Raw genomic sequence first — 21659 nt, forward strand, 5'->3', positions numbered from 1 at the left:
CTTTATTTTAAAATACTGAAGATGTGTTTGACAAAGAAAAATATTTTCCCTGAATAATTATTTAGATTTTTTTAGTGTTCCTTCAGTTCAAATATTTCTATTTACCACTACTTCAGTAAAAGGAGCCCCCTTCACTAAAAACTGAATACGAATCAAAAAAGAGAAATTTTAGATATTGACTTCCTTTTTAAAGAGCTAAAATATTGAATATCTGAGGAATGTGATTATCTACTTTACTAGAACAGTGTATGGTGGTTTCAACCTACAGTCGAGCATACTGATTCCTTTTAACAGGAGATGATTTTAACCCTTCTAAAGGGTTTGTAGAATCCTGCAGTTGGAATGAAACTCAATGGTCATTTAATGCAAATTGTACTCATTGTACCTGACCCACTAGGGAAACTCCTTCACCATCTTGCCCAGGTGGAGCAGCCTGACCTGTCTTCTCATGAACATCTCATCATTATCTAATTACTTTTCTCCTTCTACCTCTTTCAAGAACAATTAAGAATTCCTGATGTTTTCCTCAAGAGGGAAGTCTGGAATTGTGTTGGCAACCTCTTAAAAAGTCAAGGCCTCTTTGAGAGGGGCTCGGAGGTAAATGAGTAAGTTACAAAGTCTCAGACTATTGCTTTATCATATTCACTGATTTCTTTTCTGTGATATTCAAGCAGTAGACTTTCAAGAGGTCCTGTCTCTGAATTCTCATGAAGCATGAGTGTGTTCAGGCCACTTGGGGGTTTATGGTTTTGCGGACCTGAGTTTATAGAGCAAGGGAATTTACTGAGTTCATAACTACAGTTCTCCTGGCTCAAACCCTTTGCAACAGGGCACCACAATAATATCTGATTTAATCCTTATATGATTTGGCCCATAACACTGCTAATATTCACAAGGACTTTACTCTGATCACATGTTTTTCTCCTTATAAAAAACCCCAAACCTCTTTTTCACTTTTCAACATTTTTTTTTTTTTGCGGTACGCGGGCCTCTCCCATTGCGGAGCACAGGCTCCAGATGCACAGGCTCCAGACGCGCAGGCTCAGCGGCCACGGCTCATGGGCCCAGCCGCTTCGCAGCTGGACCGGGGCACGAGCCCATGTCCCCTGCATCGGCAGGCGGACTCTCAACCACTGTGCCACCAGGGAAGCCCCACTTTTCAACAGTTTTTATGTGGAAAGCATTTGGTTTTCTAATAACTGTTATAATACATTTATTTTAGATTCCATAGCGGCAGATGCAGTTCTTAATAATTTTGTAACAAAGTGACAACAGTTAGTTTCACTGATTAAGTCATGCCCTGTGTCCTCTGTGTGTATGTGTGTGAGAGAAAGGAGAGAAAGAATGAGAGGCGGGTGGGGGAGGGGATTACTGTAAAAGGCAGCTGAGTGCTGAATAGAAGATTGGCCGAGGCTATCACTGGTGATTCATCTGCTTCCCTGATTCATTGCTAGCCCTAGGTCCTAGCACAGGATGTCCCTTGTACAGAATGTCCAGAAGTTTTAAGGGGAACTTTTAGAACTAATGAGGAATGGGAAAGAGAGAAAGTGCCTCAGACACTTACTAATGAGGACATGGGATGCAGGGGAATCTGATTATAGCACTAGAGGAGTGGGCATGGCCAAGAGCTCTGGTGGTTTCAGCCTTGGCTCTGCCACTGCCCTTGGAGTCGGTTAGCACACCTACCTCTAGATAATGTACATTCCATGGTGGTTTGATTTCCTTGCAAGAATAAAACCACAGTGTCATCTGATGGAGCTCAAAATTGCTATGGAAACAGATGGGACCTAGTTGGGTAGGATCTCTCACTGAACCCCAAAGGACTCTCTTATAGGATCCTTTTGCTTCCTCTGTTGCTTCTCTTGCCCACAGTTTTCCCGGACATCTTCTGATCCTTAGCTTGCCTAATTTTCAAATGGAATCTGAGATCCTATGAGGTGGGAGTCCACAATATATGTTAAGTCTTCCCTACTCAGGCCCCCAGCATGGTCAGTGCCTGGGCTAGAGTTCAGACTTGTGGTTAATTAAAACGATGGCATTATCCACCTCACAAGCAAACAGGCGTTTCACACACACACACACACACACACACACACACACACACACACACATACACACACACACACACACACACACACACACACACACACACACAGATGTGGGGTGATTCTTCAAAATAAGAGATTCCTTGACAATTAAATATGATTTTACTTCCCCAGCTGATTGCCCAGATATTTTAAGCAACAGATTCTACCATACACAATAACTTCTGCCAGGTCCTTGAAATTCATAACAGTGGACATCTAGTTTTATCTGAAGTTCACTCAGAGCTTTCCACTTCCTCTGGGCATCTACAGTACAAAGATAATAACATATTCATGAAAAGTACCCTGAGGCACTTACACGTTGAAGAGCCTTAGGTGAGCTGTGGTTAAGTTTTTTTTGTTTGTAGTTAAGATTTGATAGTCTACATGTGTATACCGTTGTCACCAATTAACCAGAATATAGAATCCATCAAAATGGCCAGTTCCTCAGCCAAGCAGAATAGCTGTTGGGCTATATTATTCTTTTCCTGGATGTGTAGAGACTGAAATACGTGCTCTTTTCCACTGAACACACTTACTTGAATATGAAAGTGGGAAATTCTGAGTTCCTGAATCCCAGAGCCTTGGGGAGAGAACCTGTGTGTCTATATTAATAGCTTGACTGCAGGTCTTATTCTGTTTTCAGTTAAAATTTTTTTAAAATCAAAATCATGTTCCTTACTGCCTTTGTTTACTCTTGTTTTTAAGGTGGACTGAGCATGTTGAAGGCTCAGACCTGGCACGCATATAGACTACAGGTGTGACAAATTATTTTGGATGGAAGGGTAAGAGCCCAAAGTTTAGAGCAGTTGCTGGGGCAAGAGGGTTTAAAGATAAAGAGATGGGGAACGGGACAGTAACAGGGTCATGAATGGGAATTTGGATGTGGTGACAGGGAGTCATTCAAAGAAGGCAGAAGCAACCAGTCATATTTGTGTTTTAGAAAGTCACTAAGTGTGGGAAGGATGGGAGAGGAGGGGAAAGTAAGACAGACGGCAGGCCAGCTAGGAGCTGGCTGTAATGGTTCTGGGTGGAGAGGATGAGAAATGTCAATTATGTATTTTTAGAGAAGCTTGATTTCTTTTTTAAACTAAAGGAACGGTGAGGTTATTCTTTTTTTTTTTTTTAAGGAACGAAGAACTATTTTCTTAAAACCAATCACTTTCCTAAGTTATTGTGTAAATTGGGCTTGTTTGCAAGCAGGGCACACTTTTATGGATTTCAAAGGGAGAAAGATCCACATTTGTTGTTCGAGACTGAGCTGAGCACTGGGTTTCTTCTCTAAAGGAAAGAGGGGAAAGAAGTCTTCCCTCTCCCCTTTAGTACCTGGCAAAGGAGAAAAGGACAGCCTGTGCCCTCCCAGGTAGGGTCCAGAAGGTCCGCCTCATAAACAGACAACAGCCAGAAATAGCAGTGCTTTTCCCAGACCCCAGAGTTCCATGTTCTCCTCTTCTGCTATGTGCTTGGCCTCTTGCTGGACAGGAGACTAGTAAACAAGAAGCCTGTCCTTGAGGAAATTTCCAATCCAGTGAGGACAGGATCAGCGCCAGCAGATAAGTGATTATAGCAAAGAGGGAGCTGTTATAAAAACTTAAGAGTGAGTGCACAGAAACAACTCTTTTTTGGAGATGCCCTGGAATTGTCTGCAAGTATGAGCTGGGTTTTGAAGAGCGCACAGACATCCCTCCCAGGGAAAAAGGGGTTGGGCATCTTGGGTGCCCTGACAAGCAGGCACAGTGTCCAGACGATGTCATGGAAGTTAGCAGATCCCAAAGATCCTGGTCACTCCTGATCCTGAAAGACAGTCTCTCAGGATGTTCTCCCAGATGACCTGACTGAACTCCAGTTGAATGGGTTCTACTGCAGTGATCTCCATTTCCCCTTTTCGTTTCTGGGTTAAAATTTCGTTCCTGGGTTAAAATCCTGTTCTAAAATTAGAGATGCGACACACTAGCTTGTTAGAGAATCCTGCTTAACGAACGTTCCAGTTACTCAACTGATTGCCTGATGTGCAGTCCTCACACCAGATATTACAGGGAAGCATCATTGTTTTAGACCCATTCAGTTAGGATTCGGGATCATCTGGACTGGGCAGAGTTTTATTATTTACACCCTGTGAACAAAGGGGTTTGCCAAACAAATTAATACTTCGTTAAATAAGATTTCAAGAAGGATACCTAACCTGTTGATAATTATCGAGAAAATAAGAGGGTTTTCTCTTTTTTTTAAAAGCGGGTTCCAGGATACTTTAAAGAAATGAATCTTTTCGATTCATGAAAGCAGCCCTGGTAGGAGTTTTAAGTGTTAATTTTTTAAAGTAAGTGAGACATGAACATGTCATTTTTTTTAAAAAGCAAGCAAGACAGAAGCAGCTAAAATAAAAAGTACATGTCCCGTTTTACCAACCAAATGTTTGTAGCTACCTTTTTCTGTGCATTTACATATATATACACTTAATGACATATAGTTTTGTTTTGTGCTCTTAAAAAACAGATCAAACCTAATCTGTAATTAGCGCTCATCTTATAACATTATGCCTTGAAGAGTGTCCTATGACCGTGGATACATGTCTACTTCATTCTTTTTTTTTTTTTGCGGTATGCGGGCCTCTCACTGTTGTGGCCTCTCCCGTTACGGAGCACAGGCTCCGGACGCGCAGGCTCAGCGGCATGGCTCATGGGCCCAGCCGCTCCACGGCATGTGGGATCTTCCCGGACCGGGGCGCGAACCCGCGTCCCCTGCATCGGCAGGCGGACTCTCAACCACTGCGCCACCAGGGAAGCCCTACTTCATTCTTTTTAACAGCTGTATAATGTTCAGTATTATGACTCTACTATGATTTACTTATTCATCTCCCTGCTTGTGGATATTTAGATTATTTGCATTCTTTGTCATAACAATGCAACAGTATCTTCCTCTATTCAAATCTTAGTGTCTATGCAGAAGTTTCTTCCCATAGGATTTCTATCAATAAGTTCTTGCTTAGCAGTTGTAGTCAATGTTTATTTATACTTGGAGATAACAAAAATATTCTTCTTTAGAAATATGCAATTTTCTTGTAAATTATGATGCCTTTTCTATAAATAGTTAGGCTTGTGACATCCTTTGTGGAGCATTCCATGTAGCCACTGTATGGGATGGTGTCAGCAGTTTTATTATGAAGTCTTGCCAAAGGCAGTGTCAGGAATGAGCCTTCATAGCACAGAAGCAGACATTAGTTCCTGGTTCTTTTTTCGCCTTCCTATCCTGACACAAGATTAGAGGTTCTACAGAATGGCTTGTATAGTCATTTAGGCAGCTCTGGTAAAGCATGAATGCGTTCTCTTTTTTAAAAATAAAACAAGACAGAAGTAGTATATGGGATCTAGAACAGAGGGATGGGGTCCCCCTTAATTTAAAAAAAAAGATCAGAGGAAACAGGAGCCCCTCAGTTCCTTCATTATTTGCTTGTTGTTTCCCCTGTCTGTGTACTTCTCTGTCTCTCTCCTTTTTCCTCTCTGCATGAATTGTAACATTTCTTTCTGTGGCTATTGCCCAGATTAAAGCCATGGAGAAATGTGTGGCTGCATATAGCAACTATTTGATACCTCTTACACAAGAAGGAAAGGAAAAGTAATGGGGCTGCACTTTGGCCACCACATCTCTTCTCTTGCAACCCCCAAAGGCGATATTTATGGGATTTCAGTGCCAAGCCCTTCCATTGAAATGACCTCTTCTAATATTTAAATGCTGATTTGTGTTTTCTTTCTGGGATCTAACATATTCTCCAAAGATAGAAAAATTCTTATCTTCGTATTTCTATTCTTCTTTCTATCTAATTTTAACGCTTAAGTAAAAACAAGACATGATCTAAATCACTCAAAGTTATCAGATATCTTAGAAAAAAAGAAAAATCTTCTGAATAAAAAGGCAGGAGAAGGCCCACATATCCATCAATAGGGGATGGATATTTGGTACATCCGAGTAGTGTAAAATAGAATGAGGATGTTCTCTAGCTGCCAATGTAGAAAGATCTTCAGGACATTACTGTTAGGTGAAAAAAACAAGATTCAGTGAGTGTGCAGAATATGCAAATATTTCTATAAGAAAAGGTGAAAATAGGATTGTATATTTGTATTTACTAGTATTTGCATAAAGGAACCGAAGGCTACACAAGCAACGAGTAAGACTTTTCATGGAATACCTCTTTAAAGTGTCCTGATTTTTGAATTAGGACTGTATTACCTATTAGAAATAAAAATAATTTTTGAAAAGGAAGTTCTGCATTGTTAGGTAAGATCCTCTTTAAACCTACTGTGTATGTATTCCATCTCTCATGTTTGAGCCTAGGTACCTTTTGGGGTAGGGTCACTTGCAGGACTATGTATGTTGAGGAGGAAGGGAATAATTCTATAATTAGAACATGTGTGGCAATTTAAATTCTAACTATTTTGGTAGGAAATTGAAAAGGCAGATTTGCATCTAACTAACCTGTTTCTTTAGCTTGTTCAGACTTCTTGGGTTTGTTCTTTATTTTTTTCCTCAAAGTAATTGAAAGTTTTATTTATTTGTTTAAAACAGCTGTGTTTTGTTTTATTTATTTTTTTTATTATTTGGCTGCATTGGGTCTTCATTGCTGCGCGCGGGCTTTCTCTAGTTGCAGCGAGCGGGGGCTACTCTTCATTGTGGTGCGCAGGCTTCTCATTGCAGTGGCGTCTCTTGTTGCGGAGCACAGGCTCTAGGCCGAGCACGAGCTTCAGTAGTTGCAGCACACAGGTTCAGCAGTTGCAGCACGTGGGCTCAGTAGTTGTGGTGCATGGACTTAGTTGCTCCGTAGCATGTGGGATCTTCCCAGACCAGGGATTGAACCCGTGTCCCCTGCATTGGCAGGCGGATTCTTAACCACTGTGCCACCAGGGAAGTCCCTAATTGAAAGTTTTAAAACAAGCTGCTCTTTTTTTTTCTTCTTTTAATTTTTAAATTGAAGTATAATTGATTTACAATATTACATTAGTTTCAGGTGTACAGCATAGTCATTCATTTTTTGTGTGTGTGTGGTTTTTTTTTTTGCAGATTGTATTCCATTATAGCTTATTACAAAATGTTGGGTGTAATTCTCTGTGCTATACAGTAGGGCATTATATAATGATAAAGGGATCAATACAAGAAGAGGATATTGCACTCATTAACATTTAGGCTCCCAATATAGAAGCACCTAAAATATATAAAGCAAATACTAACAGACATAAAGGGAGAAATTGACGAATGGCTTAAAACAAGATGTTCTTGATTCACAATCAAAATCCCTTGCTGGTGTCTTGGTGAACATAGTGAGAAAGTAAACTCAAACTGTGGTCTTAAACCTGTTTGTTGTGTCTGTGCTTTTATCTTTTACAGGAGCAGGAAAATTCAGATTCGAAACATCCCTCCTCACCTGCAGTGGGAGGTAGGCCAATGTCATTTCTATATTTATTATCTTCCTGCTTTCTTTCCTCATTTTATTTTTTAATGGGTTAATAAGGGATTTTCTCCCTTTTTTATAGTTCCCTTTCACATTTAGGAATTAGAGGTCCTCAGACTTTCCCTTCTTCAGTGCCCCTAATGTGCATGATCTGCCCTGAGTTTGGGGTCAGATTTGTCCCTTTCGTTGTGCAGGATGTGCACTTTGATCCCTTATGTTCTGTCTTCTCAGAAACCAAGCATCAACAGACAAACTGTGAAACAAAATACATACCTTGCTTGTGATTTTTATCCCATGATTTTATAAAAGATTTTTACCTTTCTAAATTACGATTTGGGGAAAAATAAAATAAATGGAAAACCCATAAGAATAGAAGGTTCTTTGTTAGTTTGAGCAAGTTTTTTGTTTATTTTGAATTAGTTGCTATGAATAACAGTTAAGACATATTTTCGGAGTTGTAAAACTTCTTACAAGATTGTTACCTTGAAATAAAATAAGCTAGAATATGAGGAGTGGCTTTACTGCATTATTGAAAACATACTGCCCCATGTTCCCCAACCCAAACAAAATCAAAATAGCCTTAAAGGAAACAGAATGTTTTGTCTAATGTTTTTATTCCTTTAAGAAAAAAAATTTTCATTGTGGAAAATTTTGAACATATACATATCTCATTACTTTGTAAAATAAGGAGATCCCTAAAGGAAAACTGAAGGAAGAAGGTTAAATCTTCCAGAAAGGAGAAGTGATCTTTGTACATTATTCTGCGTCTCATTTCAAAAGCAGCAAGTGGGTTCCAACCATCATGATGAACGTGATTGTTAACAATTACTAAGACTTCGAAGCTCTGCTGTGTTTCCTCAGTGAACAGATTACTTGAGAGCCAATAAGCACATGAAAGTCTTGTACATTTATTCAGTTCTAGCTGCTTTTATGGAAGACCTGAAATTCTGACAGCAAAGCTTCTTTTTCAGGTGTTGGATGGACTTTTGGCTCAGTATGGGACAGTGGAGAATGTCGAACAAGGTAATAAGTGACGAAATTAGCCTATTGAATTTTGAGAGGGATGTTACCTGTTATTTCTTATAGGTCGGGTCAAATCCAAGGACAAATAATAAGTTCAAATTCCTTTGAAGCAAGCTTCCTAGAGTGTATGTTTGTATATCTGTATGTGAGAGATGTCTATATCCGTCTATATCGATTTTTTCAAAGAATGGTTTTCAGGCTATTTTTCTTATACTCTTTAATGTACTCAAGCACCGGACAAATGCTGTCAGGGTGGGGGAAGCTTAATTCACTTGGAAGTAACTGGATTTACACTATTACAGCTTTCCTCTTCCTGGTTAAGAATAACATATCCCTAATATCTTGCGCTGAGTGTTTCTCAAGGTGTAGGACTCCTACCCCAGATCGCCTGGAGTGCTTGGGAAAATGCAGATTCCTAGGGCTCACCGTAGACAGACCTACAAATTAAGACTACGGGGGAAGAAGTCATGAATCTGTATGTTCAACAAGCACCCCCAAGTGATTTTTGTGTGTACTCATTTGAGAGCCTCTGTCTTAGGAACAATGCTGTAAATCCCCAGAAAACATATATTCTTTTTCCTGCCGCCCTTATTTTTGTCTTCTAAAACATGAAGTGCTATGATTTTTAAAGAAAAAAAAAAAAGGGTACCTCAGCTGATATCTTATGTAGCTATTTAAGAGTCCCTGAAAAGTAGATTCTAAGCTCCTGATAGGACAGGCAGTAACATGTGATAAAGATTATTTTTGCACTGACCTAGAAAGCAGACTATGAATTCAGTCACTTACTGACTGTGAGCCCTTGTAAAAGTCACTTAACCTTATTGGCTCAGTTTCCACATGTGTATAATGGGGAGAATAAATTTACCCTTCCTGTATCACTGAATAGTTGGGGCACCCAGAGAGAACCTGAATAAATATTTACAGACAGTGGAGTCATACATAATGGTTAAAGTTCACTTAGGAAAAATCACAGAGAATCCATTTTCTCATATGCAGTCTGTTCTATCCGCCAGTATAATTAATATAATAGTTTTAAAGCAGTAGTTATTCAGATGCTCTCCACTCCTGAATATTAAAAATATTATTAGGCAGTTTCATACTGCTGACTGCCCATACCCAAAGGTGAAGGGAAAGAGCTCAGAAGGAAGACATGATTTACAAGGATTCTGTTTTCTCAGTTCTTGTTATTTCCCTCAAATGGAAAAGAAGACATTCTAATAAGGAATGGATTTAGTAGGCAGGATGACCTTCCAGACATGAACCTGTAGAAGTTACTAACTAAGACCATGTTATTAAACTTAGGACAGTGCCATGCAAAGAAGAAATACTCCAGGTCCCTGGGGGCAGTTCACAGCTCCAATGGCACCTGTGCCCTGAGAGCACCCAGTTTCTAGCTGCCTCACAGCTACGGGATAGAAGTACTGGGGTGTTGTTTTGTTCTGTTTCATAGGTGATTCCTGATTCAGCAGGAAAACATTTTCAGTAGGATTTTAAGGAGAGCTTTCATGTCCAATGAAATAAAGTATTTCAATGGAGCTCAGTTTTTCCCAGAATCACAGGTCTGATTTCCTGAAGACAGATGTCTTTCAAGAACAAAGAATATGACTAAGGAGTAGAACAAAATCTGAGAATCTGAGACTTCTAGTGGATAGCTTTATTCGGGAGGTTCAAAGCCAGCCTTCCTCCCGTTTTGGAGTCTTCAACCTCATCTGTAGCACTACGAAGTGCAGATATGAGGCCTCGTAGCATTCAGTGTGTCAGCACCGAAAGAGGATGGTTGTGGGCTGCACATTCTCTATTTTGCACTATGAGGACCTCTCTGTGTATTAGAGAGCAAAACGAATACCCCCAGGCCAAGGCAAGGGCTGGGCTCAGCACCGGTGACACGTAAATCTCAGTGGCAGTTCCCTCCTGAGGATTATGCCTCCCCTCCCCATAAGGGCTGCAGCTACTTTGAAGTTATTGGATAACAGTGGTCTTTAACCTTTTTGAGAATCATATGGAAATTATAAGCCAGAAAAATCCACGTACCCACAATTTTGAATATTTGCAGGGAAGTGGGGAGGGTGAGTAAAGAATTCCTGAAGCTCTAACATGGATTCAAGATTAAGAATCCCAGGACTTCCCTGGTGGTCCAGTGGATAAGACTCCAGGCTCCCAATGCAGGGGGCCTGAGTTCGATCCGTGGTCAGGGAACTAGATCCCCCGTGCCTCAACAAAGAGCCTGCATGCAACAACGAAGATCCTGCATGCCGCAGCTAAGACCCAGCACAGCCAAATAAATAAATAAATAAATGTTTTTTTAAAAAAAGATTAAAGGGCTTCCCTGGTGGCGCAGTGGTTGAGAGTTCGCCTGCCGATGCAGGGGACCACAGGTTCGTGCCCCAGTCTGGGAAGATCCCACATGCCGCGGAGCGGCTAGGCCTGTAAGCCATGGCCACAGGGCCTGCGCGTCCGGAGCCTGTGCTCCACCACGGGAGAGGCCACAACAGTGAGAGGCCCGTGTACCGCAAAAAAAAATAATAATAAAAAAAGATTAAGGATCCCTGCGCTATAGGGTTTTATTATTATTTTGAAAAGCACCTCTACTGTGGTTTTCTTGAATTATCCTCACCTTAATGTTGTTAATTCCAAGTCTCCCAATAGCTTAAATGTTTTAATGGGGGAGGATGTGATTTAGTTATGTTTACTGGTTTTGGGGAAACCAGTATTTTTGGTTTAAGTTTACTGACTTAGATTGAGAAAGTTTTGTCTTGCTGTTTGAATTCATTTTTTATGTCTGACTTTGGAAGAAGAGGCAAGCAATTATGAATCAAGATAAAGCAACTCACAAGAGTGACCCCTTATTAACCACTCTTAGAATTTATGTGTTCTCTTCAGTCAAGTGGGTTGGAATTGTCAACTTTCTTTATTCATTGTACACAGTTACTAGATTTAACTCACACAGTCAGTCAAGGAGGTCTATCAGAGGGGAACAAAAATAGTAATAGTTCAACCTTATCCATGAATGAAGAATTAAAATTAAAATACTTTCTTATTATTTTATACATATATCCAGTTATTTTTAAATAAATGCAAATTATAACAAAACTCATAGTGGTACAATAAATTGATACAAACTTTTAGGAGAATAATCTGAAAACAATCATTAAAAAGCATTATGTTCTTTTACCAATTATTTTCTTTCTAAATTACCCTAAAAAAAAATAATTCAGAAGAACACAAATCAAGTGATATTTGCAACAGTGGTGATTTTTATCAACACTAGTCAGAATAGCAAATACTGGGAATAACCCATTTGTCAACAATTAAGGAATGGTTAGGCAAAAGTCATGGCACATTTATTTGCTGCAATTTTATGAAGGCATTAAAAATGAAAAATCCAAAGAAAATGTGCATATACATATACATGTGCAAAAGTGTTGATAAAATTAGTGAAAATGTAGTTTTGAGTTGTATATACAATGGATTACAAATGTGTATATACAGTTGATTACAAATTCCTATGAACGCGCATGAATAAAGATAGAGATTCAAGTAACTCTAAGAGATAGGGCAGTGACGTTTTTTTGTGCATTTTTCTCTAAATAAGTTTATTTACATTAGCCAGAGGGTGGCAGCTTTTTTTTTTCTATGACAATGTAGTTTTTGCTTCTTTCCTAGTCAACACAGACACAGAAACTGCCGTTGTCAACGTCACATATGCAACAAGAGAAGAAGCAAAAACGTAAGTGGATTTGGGCTTATTTCCCTTCAAATTTGGGCGTGGGGGGGGAGTGGAGCTTGTCTTTGAATTCCATTGAGTCCTGTATTTATAAACCTTTTCTGAAAAGATGCAGAACTTTGACACATCAGTGGAGCCCCAGGGCATTTATACCAGAGTGTCTGTTTGTTGATTGTACAGAGATTTTTATCTTGAAAAATGTTGAGCCTTGGCATCAAAACCGAGGTGGGAGCTGCATCTTGATATAGTCAGGAATAGAGGGCACCACGTCTGTGACATTGTGTCCACTAGAGTCTGCTTTGATGGCCACTTCCACCTGGAGCTTCCTCCATGCACCATGAGGAAGAAGCCCAAGCCCACTTCTGTCCAAACTCATTGAATGGATGCTGAAACCTCATTTTCCCTCTATGAATATTAAAAGAGGGATCCACCTTAGTGACATCAGCCTAAGGGAACATTGTCATCTAGGAGTGGTTCATCAAAGAGCACCTGGCTCAGGTTCTTTTTCCTACTCACATTCACCTCCTAATCCCACTCATGGCTACATTTCTTCAGTGTTGGTTAATTGTGAGCTTGGCTGTTAACACACATGGGACTGAATTTTTTTAAAAAACAACAACAACAAAAACAAGTTCCTTTTTGTAGAGGGTCCATGAAGTGCCTGTCAGGTCACTGTAACTAGAATTATGGTCACATGTGGCATAACATCTGTATTGGTTACATGTCCCAGGATTATACTTTTATTTCTTTTTCAAGGTTGCCACACCCATGAATACATGGTTAACCCATTCTCATACCACTGGTTTTCAAAATGTTAATGTTGCATTGAAGAAGGCAGTAGTCATTTGCTGTTGACTTTTGCACACGTATGTAAGCAGGATACATATACCAACAACTGAACCTTTACAGTTCTTGTCCATCTGCTACTTAGGTAGGCCCTCTGTACATGATATTACTTTGTTGCTTTTATTGAATTCAAAAAGTGCTGCTTTGTAATAAATTCGTAAACCCTAAACAATAACCTTGTAGAAGAGGGTTCATTTTTTCACATGCTGCCAAAGACACGTGAAAAAATGGTTGCACTTCATGTATAGTTTTTAAGATGCAACAGTGGGATTTATCAAATTGATAAGTCTTTTAAAATCATAATACTTTGTACTTCTGAGGATTCAAGGAAACAAGTGCTCTCTTAACTGCTATGGGATAGTACATGTTGAAACCTTTCCAGAAGGATACTGAGCAATAATGACTTAAAATGTTAGAATTCTGCCTACTCTCTGACCCAGCAATTCCATTAGGAATTTGTCGTCCTGTTTGCAAAGTTGTAGTTGCAAAGATGCCCATGACAATACTGTATGCAGTAGTAAAAGATTAGAAACATTTATATATATATGTATATAAAAAACAATAGAGAATCAGTTGCAAAAATGATGGCAAATCAATAGAATGTGAAACAGCCAGTAAAAACTAAATTGCAGGGTATTTAATCATTTGGAAAACTGTTTAGAGTATTAACTGTTTTTAAAGGTTATAAAGTAGTATGTATGGTATTAATCCATTTGTATACATAAAAATATATTTATATTTAAGAAAGCTATAGGATGGGCTAGGATGTTTTTCTTATTTGTGCTTATCTACTTCTGAATTTTCAGTAATAACTGTATTACAATTAAAATTTTTAAAAAAGGACAATTTTATGCCAATATTTTACAAAGAGTTTTTGATGATGGGGATACAGCCTTGAGTGGTGAAAAAAAGCAGACTGGCACATTGTATATCAAGTCTGACCAGGCCTGCACGTTGTAATTACGTGTTTAATTTGTTAACCACAAGCCCTGAGGGAGCAGAGACGGCACGTGTCTTGCTCACCGCTGCATCCTTAGTGCCGAGGACGGCACTCACGTAGGCAACTAGTAAAGGAGAGTGAATGAACCGGTCCATTGACCCTGGGGGGTCTTCTCCAACACTGTTCTCTAACAAAGCTCACTTGCCCCTGCTGCATTTCAGAGCCATCGAGAAGCTAAGCGGGCATCAGTTTGAGAACTACTCCTTCAAGATTTCCTACATCCCGGATGAAGAGGTGAGCTCCCCTTCGCCCCCTCAGCGAGCCCAGCGTGGGGACCACTCTTCCCGGGAGCAAGGCCATGCCCCTGGGGGCTCTTCTCAGGCCAGACAGATTGATTTCCCGCTGCGGATCCTGGTCCCCACCCAGTTTGTTGGTGCCATCATCGGAAAGGAGGGCTTGACCATAAAGAACATCACTAAGCAGACCCAGTCCCGGTACGTGCCTCCGGGGCTTCCTTTGCTTCCTTCTGAGGGGTCCCCTGAGTGCTGGTGGGTCCCGGCCATTCCCAGGTTGCTATTGCTTGCATCAGCAGCGGGGGGCTGTGCTGTATGGGACTATGGCTTCTTTAAATGGAACTACTAACAGACTAACACAAAGCCCAGGGGCTTTAATGAGCTTTCATGCCAGTGACCTAAAGGTCATACCCTGAAACACTAATAGTTCATAAACAAGGTACTAATGACCTCACAGTCAAGAATTGTTCTCATAAGCTATCTGATACCTGTGAATACATCTACATGTTTTTAAAACAACAGAGGTATGGGGCTGAACTTTACGGGACCCTAGAACCCGCGTATCTTAGCTCTTGCCTCCTCTCCTGCGTCAGAGCCCTGGGTGGTAGTCATTCTTTGAGACCACCTAGGGAGTCTCGCAAATAGCTACATAAAGGAAATGGGTGAGTCACTGTTACATTGAGCAATAAATAAAGTACATTAGTCTTATGTTTAGTTTTCTGTTTAAGGAGACTGAATTGGTAGTAGGAATTGTAGTGGATAAAGTGACTTGTGAGGTTGCTGAGTTTTGTGTGTTCATAAGACCACAGCATGATGTAATGAACAAAGCACAGGTCTTGAAAACAAAGACCCTTGTTCAAGTTTTACCACTTAATAGCTATATGATCTTAGAAAAAATGTTCAGGTCTCTGAGCACCAATTGCTTCTTCTGTAAGCCAGGAGTATTGTGAGAATTAGGACAGTCAGGCAGATTGAAGGAAATTACAAAGCACTTAAATTACAAAGCACCAAATTACTGACAAATATTTGTTATTTACATGCCTAGTGCATTTTATTCAGGATATTGAGTGTCTTGTAACCTGAAAGAGAAAATACTGTTTTCTGCAAAGTGAATGAGTTACTTCCAAATAATGGACACTTATATGAGTCCCAGAGTTTAAAATCATAGGAGTGAAATGATGAGATAGTACAGGGGGCAAATACTATGTGGTGTTTCCTTTATTTTAAAATCAGTCCCCTTTTTTCCCAAGTTTTCTTCACTGAGAAAGTGATTTTTATTTGTATGTCTTTTTGTTCCAAAGATTATTTAAAGTGGCTTTATAAATGCAGCAAGGTTAGGGACTTCCCTGGCGGTCCAGTGGTTAAGACTCCACGCTTCCATTGCAGGGGGCGCTGGGTTCAATCCCTGGTAGGGGAACTAAGATCCCGCATGCCGTGCAGTGTGTCCAAAAAATAAAATAAAGTAACTAAAAAAAAAGCATTTAAAAAAATGCAGCAAGTTTAAATACAAGTGAGTTAGTTCTCAAAGTGTGTGCCCATTTTTTTAGAAATAGGCCAGAGACTTGGATTTGGGCTTTCTGACAGCCAGAGTAAAAAAGGATACAATCAATTATGTGATTTTGAAAGTTAAAAACAAATAGAGCCACAAGTACCCAAAGAAGTCTGATAAAGTCATCAAGCTTTTGAGCCATTAGTTTTTAAGAGCCTGGAAGAAGGCAGGCTGCCGGTGGCAAGGAAACCAAAAACTTAGGCAGAGAAAGGGCATGCCTCTGTTTTCTGTCCATACTCAGATACATAAAGCTTGCTTGAATTTGGTGGAGTTGGATTAACATATGGCTTTTAAAAGCTGCAATCAGTTCAGAGACCGGCACTGTGCCAACGTGCAGTATTATCCCGCTCACTTTACTCTTCACTTCTAAGATCATTGGAAAGACTACACAACATACTTCATTGACCAAACTGGCTTCATTACCACGTTGCCTTGGTGCCTTTGCCCAGTGGCACTCCTGTAAGAAAGATTCCCTTCTCAGTGGAGCTGCCGAGAATTTGGGTTTGGCACAAGACCCCCTGCACTGCTTGCCACCTTCTTGGAGAATGGCATTGGTTGCAAACGTGCTCATGACACTTCCTGGTCTGTCTGTGTCCTTGCTGTACATTGGCCAGTGCGACGCATTCTTGGGACTAGGATCCAGTCCCAGATGACGCTGTGCTATGGCTCCTGATTCTTTTCCTGCAGGGTAGACATCCATAGAAAGGAGAACTCTGGGGCTGCAGAGAAGCCTGTCACCATCCATGCCACCCCAGAGGGAACCTCTGAAGCATGCCGCATGATTCTCGAAATCATGCAGAAAGAGGCTGATGAGACCAAACTGTAAGTTTGCATGCAATGCACAGACCACTCAGCAGAAAAAAAGATTAGGTTGTCATTCATTTAACCCAGGAAAGTTTTAAAAAGCTGTAAATCTATTTCTTAGTAAAGAGAGCAGGGGAAGGATTATTTTTCAGAAATTTGTTCCTAAAGAGAATACGGTGGGAAATAGATCTTTTATGTTTATAACATGGCTGCTTCTCTACTTGTATGTTTCTCTTGGTGAGCCTAATGCTTCCATCACTCACTGGTAATAATTATTGGTAGGAACGTATAGACCCGTGCTGTCCAGGGCCATGCAGTGATGGAAATGTTCTGTATCTGCACTGTTCAATACGATAGCCAGTAGCCATGTGTTCCTGTTGAGTGCTTGAAATGTGACTAGTGCAATGAAGGAACTGAATATTTTATTTTAATCCATTCAGACTTAAATAATCGCATGTATGGCTAATGGCTATCATATTGGACTGGGCAGATACAGAAAATACATTGTTGTCAAAACCATCATTTACTATGCTGGAAAAGGGGTTTGTCACCATGCTCCTAAGCCACTTGCACTCTTAAAATTGGATTATGTTTCCTTAAATAGTAGAAACTGGTATCTGAGTGGCTACTTCATTCTTCTTTGTTTTTCTCTCTCCCCCTGTCCATTTCTTTTACAAAATATTTCTTAGGATTCCTGAGTGTTGTACCAATTTGAATGACAAATACAGTTCTTAGTAACTTGTATAATTTAGTAATACAAATTTATTAATTTGTATTATAAACAAATTAATGGTAACGGAATAGGCAATATAATAAAAAAGGCTGTATGTTTGTTTGGCAAAATCCACTTACAGGCATGTGTGGCAGTTTTAATAAAGAAGCAGTGAGGGGGCTTCCCTGGTGGCACAGTGGTTGAGAGTCCGCCTGCCAAGGCAGGGGACACGGGTTCATGCCCCGGTCCGGGAAGATCCCACATGCCGCGGAGCGGCTGGGCCCGTGAGCCATGGCCGCTGAGCCTGCGCGTCCGGAGCCTGTGCTCCGCAACGGGAGCAGCCACAACAGTGAGAGGCCCGTGTACCGCAAAAAAAAAAAAAAAAAGAAGCAGTGAGGGATGAATTGAATATAAAACTGATTTAGCAAACAATGTCAAAGAATAGTGTTCCAAAACCAAGAAGATGAAAGTAGTTCCTAAAAGAAAAACGTTGCAAATTTATTCTTAGATTTCATAAGGGACTCTAACATTTCACTTAACTAATTATTTACTATTTGGGGCTTTTGAAACCCCCCACATGCTGTGTCTTAATTTGAAGAAGCCCCTCCCTCATCTAAGTTATTGAGAATTTTATAAATGTTACCCTCCTTGGTCCTTTGAGCTAGATGTAAGCATCTGACAATATTCTGAAGAACCAAAAAGACTGATGTATAAATTGGATTCTTGAAGTATTCGTGTAGAGCCAAGATAGAATTTGACTGTCTTTGAAATACTTTTTTTTTGAGTGCGGCACCTTGCTGAGCACTGTGCTGGGTTGAGGCTACAGCCCTGAACAAGATCCAGTTCCTTTTTTTATCCAGTGGGAGAGACATCTGCTAAACAAATAATTACACCAGTAAGTAATTAAGCACAGCTATGAGAGGTGCTACAGTGGAAAACAACTGCAGGTAACTGGAGGCCCTAATCAAGGTTTTAGGGGGCAAGAAGAGATTTGAGGATTTCAGAGAAGGCCTCCCTGTGTAAGTGACATTTAAGCTGAGCTGTGAGGAAGATGAGTAGGAGGTGGAGGATGGAGGAGAATAGGGATTCTAAACTTTCTTTCTATTCATTTACCAAATATTTATTGAGTACATACTGTCTGTCAGGCACTGTTCTATGTGCCAGTGGACAAAGCTGACAAAAAAACCCTGCCCTCTGTAAGTCACATTCTAGTGGAGCTTCTTCAAACATCCATGTATTTTGAGGCAGTAGTAATGCATCTGTTCAATGCTTTTGGTCTCAAGTAACAGAAAACATAACAAGTGGCTTAAGCAATAAGAAACAATTATGATGTCACGTAATTAGAAGTCCTTATTATGTGAGAGTGACTGAAAGGTCAGTTGAATCATAGACTAAAAGGCCCATGACTTTTCTTTCTGCTTTACCTTCTTCAGGGTGTCTGATACTCCCCTGATGATGACAAGATGACTGAAGTGATTTCAGACCTTGGATCCCCACAGAAAACTATTTAAAAGTTGAAAGAGAAGGCATCCTCTCCTTGTCTCCCCCCCCCCGCCCTTTTTTTTTGAACTTTTTTTATTGTAAAAAAAAACAAACAAAAAAACACCTATCATAAAATTTATCATCTTAACCATTTTTAAGGGTACAGTTCAGTAGTGTTAAGTATATTCACATTATTGTGAAACAGATCTCCAGAACTTTATCATCTTACAAAACTGAAACTCTGTGCCTGTTAAACAACAACTCCCCTTTTCCCTCTCCCTCCAGCCTCTGGTAGCTACCATTCTATTTTCTGGTTCTGCGAATTTGACTATTTTAGAGAACTCAGATAAGTGAAATCATACAGTATTTGTCTTTTTGTGACTGGCTTATTTCACTTAACATAATGACCTCAAAATGAATTCATGTTGTAGGATTTCCTTTTTTAAGGCTGAATAATATTCCATTGTGTGTGTATACCACATTTTGTTTATTCATTTATCCATTGATGGAGATTTGGGTTGCTTCTACTTCTTGGCTATATGAATAGTGCTGTTTTGAAATATCTCTTTGAGACCCTGCTTTCAATTCTTTTGGATATATACCAAGAAGTGAGATTGCTGGATCATACAGTAGTTCTATTTCCAATTTTTTTAGGAACCTGTTTTCCATACCAGTTGCACCATTTTACAATCCCACCAACCTTTCACAAGAGTTCAGACTTCTCCACATCCTTATCAGATATATGATTTGCAGATACTTACTTCCATTTCATAGGTTGTCTTTTCATTTTGTTGAGTGTGTCCTTTGATGCACAAAAGTTTTTAGGTTTGGTGTAGTCCCATTTGTTAATTTTGCTTTTGTCAACTGTGCTTTAGTGTTATATCCAAAAAACAGTAGCCAAGTTCACTATTGTGAAGCTTTGCTCCTTTGTTTTCTTCTAGGAAAATTGTACTTTCAGGTTTTACATTTAGGTCTTTAATCTCTTTTGAGTTAATTTTTGTATATGAAATAAGGGTCCAGCTGCATTCTTTTTTTTTTTTTTTTTTTTTGTGGTATGCGGGCCTCTCACTGTTGTGACCTCTCCCGTTGCGGAGCACAGGCTCCGGATGCTCAGGCTCAGCGGCCATGGCTCATGGGCCCAGCCGCTCTGCGGCATGTGGGATCTTCCTGGACCAGGGCACGAAGCCGTGTCCCCTGCATCGGCAGGCGGACTCTCAACCACTGCACCACCAGGGAAGCCCCCAGCTGCATTCTTTTGCAAGTTTTCCTAAGTTAATTTTCGAAGACACTGTCCTTTTCCCATGATGTAGCCTTGGCACCTTTGTCGAAGATCATTTGACCATATATGCAAGGATTTATTTCTGGGATCTCTATTCTTTCCTCTTGGTTTATTTTTCTGTCTTGATACCAGTACCATACTGTTTTGATTACCATAGCTATACAATATGTTTTGAAATCAGGAAATGTGAGTTCTTTTTCAAACTTGTTTTGATTATTCAGGGTCCCTTGAGATTCCATATGAATTTTTTTTAATAAATTTATTTACTTTATTTATTTTTGGCTGCATTGGGCCTTTGTTGCTGTGTGTGGGCTTTCTCTAGTTGTGGTGAGCGGGGGCTACTCTTCGTCGCGGTGCGCAGGCTTCTCATTGCAGTGGCTTCTCTTGTTACAGAGCACAGGCTCTAGGCATGCAGGCTTCACTAGTTGTGGCACATGGGCTCAGTAGTTGTGGTACACGGGCTTAGTTGCTCCATGGCATGTGGGATCTTCCCAGACCAGGCCTCAAACCTGTGTCCCCTGCATTGGCAGGCGGATTCTTAACCACTGCACCACCAGGGAAGCCCCTCCATATAAATTTTTACAATGAGTTTTTCTGTTTCTGCAAAAGTTGCCATTGGGATTTTGATAGGGATTACATCAAATCTGTAGATTGTTTTGGGTGGTGTGGACATCTGAACAACTTTAGGTCTTCCAGTCCAGGCATCCGGGATGTCTTTCCATTGATTTCTGTCTTTAATTTCTTTCAGCGTTGTTTTATAGTTTTCAGTGTGTAAGTCTTTTACTTCTTTAATTAGACTTATTCCTCAATACTTTATTCTTTATGATGCTATTATAAATGGAATTATTTTCTTAATTTCCTTTTCGTATTGTTCATTGTTAGTGTATAGAAACACTACTGTTCTTTGTATGTTGATTTTTATATCCTACAGTGTTGCTGAATTAGTTTATTAGTTCTAACAGTTTTCTTGTGGAATCTTTGTTTTCTACATATAAGATCATATCATCTGTGAACAGAGATAATGTTACCTCTTCCTCTCCAACTTAGATGTCTTTTATTCTTTTTCCTTAGCTACTTGCTCTGGATAGGACTTCTAATAGTATGTTACATAGAAATACTGAGGGCATCTTTGTTTTGTTCCTGATCTTAGAGGAAAACCTTTCAGTTTTTCACCGTTAAATATGATGTTCACTGTGGGCTTTTCACAAGTGGTCTTTATTATGTTGAGGTAGTTTCCTTCTGTTCCTAAATTGTTGGGTGTTATTAATCATGGAAAGTTGTTAAATTTTATCAAATGCTTTTTCTGTATCAATTGAGATGATCATGTGGGTTTTGTCCTTCATTCAGTTAATGTGGTATATTATATTGATTAATTTTCATATGTTGAACCATCTTTTCATTTCAACTTAAAGGACTCCCTTTAGCATTTCTTGTAGAGCTGATCTGATAGTAATGAACTCCTTTAGCTTTTGTTTATCTGGAA

The 21659-nt window shown here is 39.8% G+C and overlaps 1 protein-coding gene across 5 annotated transcripts in view; it reads left to right on the forward strand.

Moving 5' to 3' along the window:
- Positions 1-21659, forward strand: part of IGF2BP2 (insulin like growth factor 2 mRNA binding protein 2) — a 159584-nt gene that overhangs the window by 108717 nt on the left and 29208 nt on the right. For all 5 annotated transcript variants that reach the window (XM_060298314.1, XM_060298315.1, XM_030861426.2 and 2 more), the window contains exons 3-7: positions 7461-7509; positions 8496-8547; positions 12211-12274; positions 14279-14551; positions 16587-16721. In XM_060298314.1, the coding sequence (XP_060154297.1) occupies positions 7461-7509; positions 8496-8547; positions 12211-12274; positions 14279-14551; positions 16587-16721 (573 nt within the window). The remainder of the gene's footprint in view (positions 1-7460; positions 7510-8495; positions 8548-12210; positions 12275-14278; positions 14552-16586; positions 16722-21659) is intronic.

The sequence above is a fragment of the Globicephala melas genome, chromosome 4 (assembly GCF_963455315.2).
Source record: "Globicephala melas chromosome 4, mGloMel1.2, whole genome shotgun sequence".
Classification (NCBI taxonomy): domain Eukaryota; kingdom Metazoa; phylum Chordata; class Mammalia; order Artiodactyla; family Delphinidae; genus Globicephala; species Globicephala melas.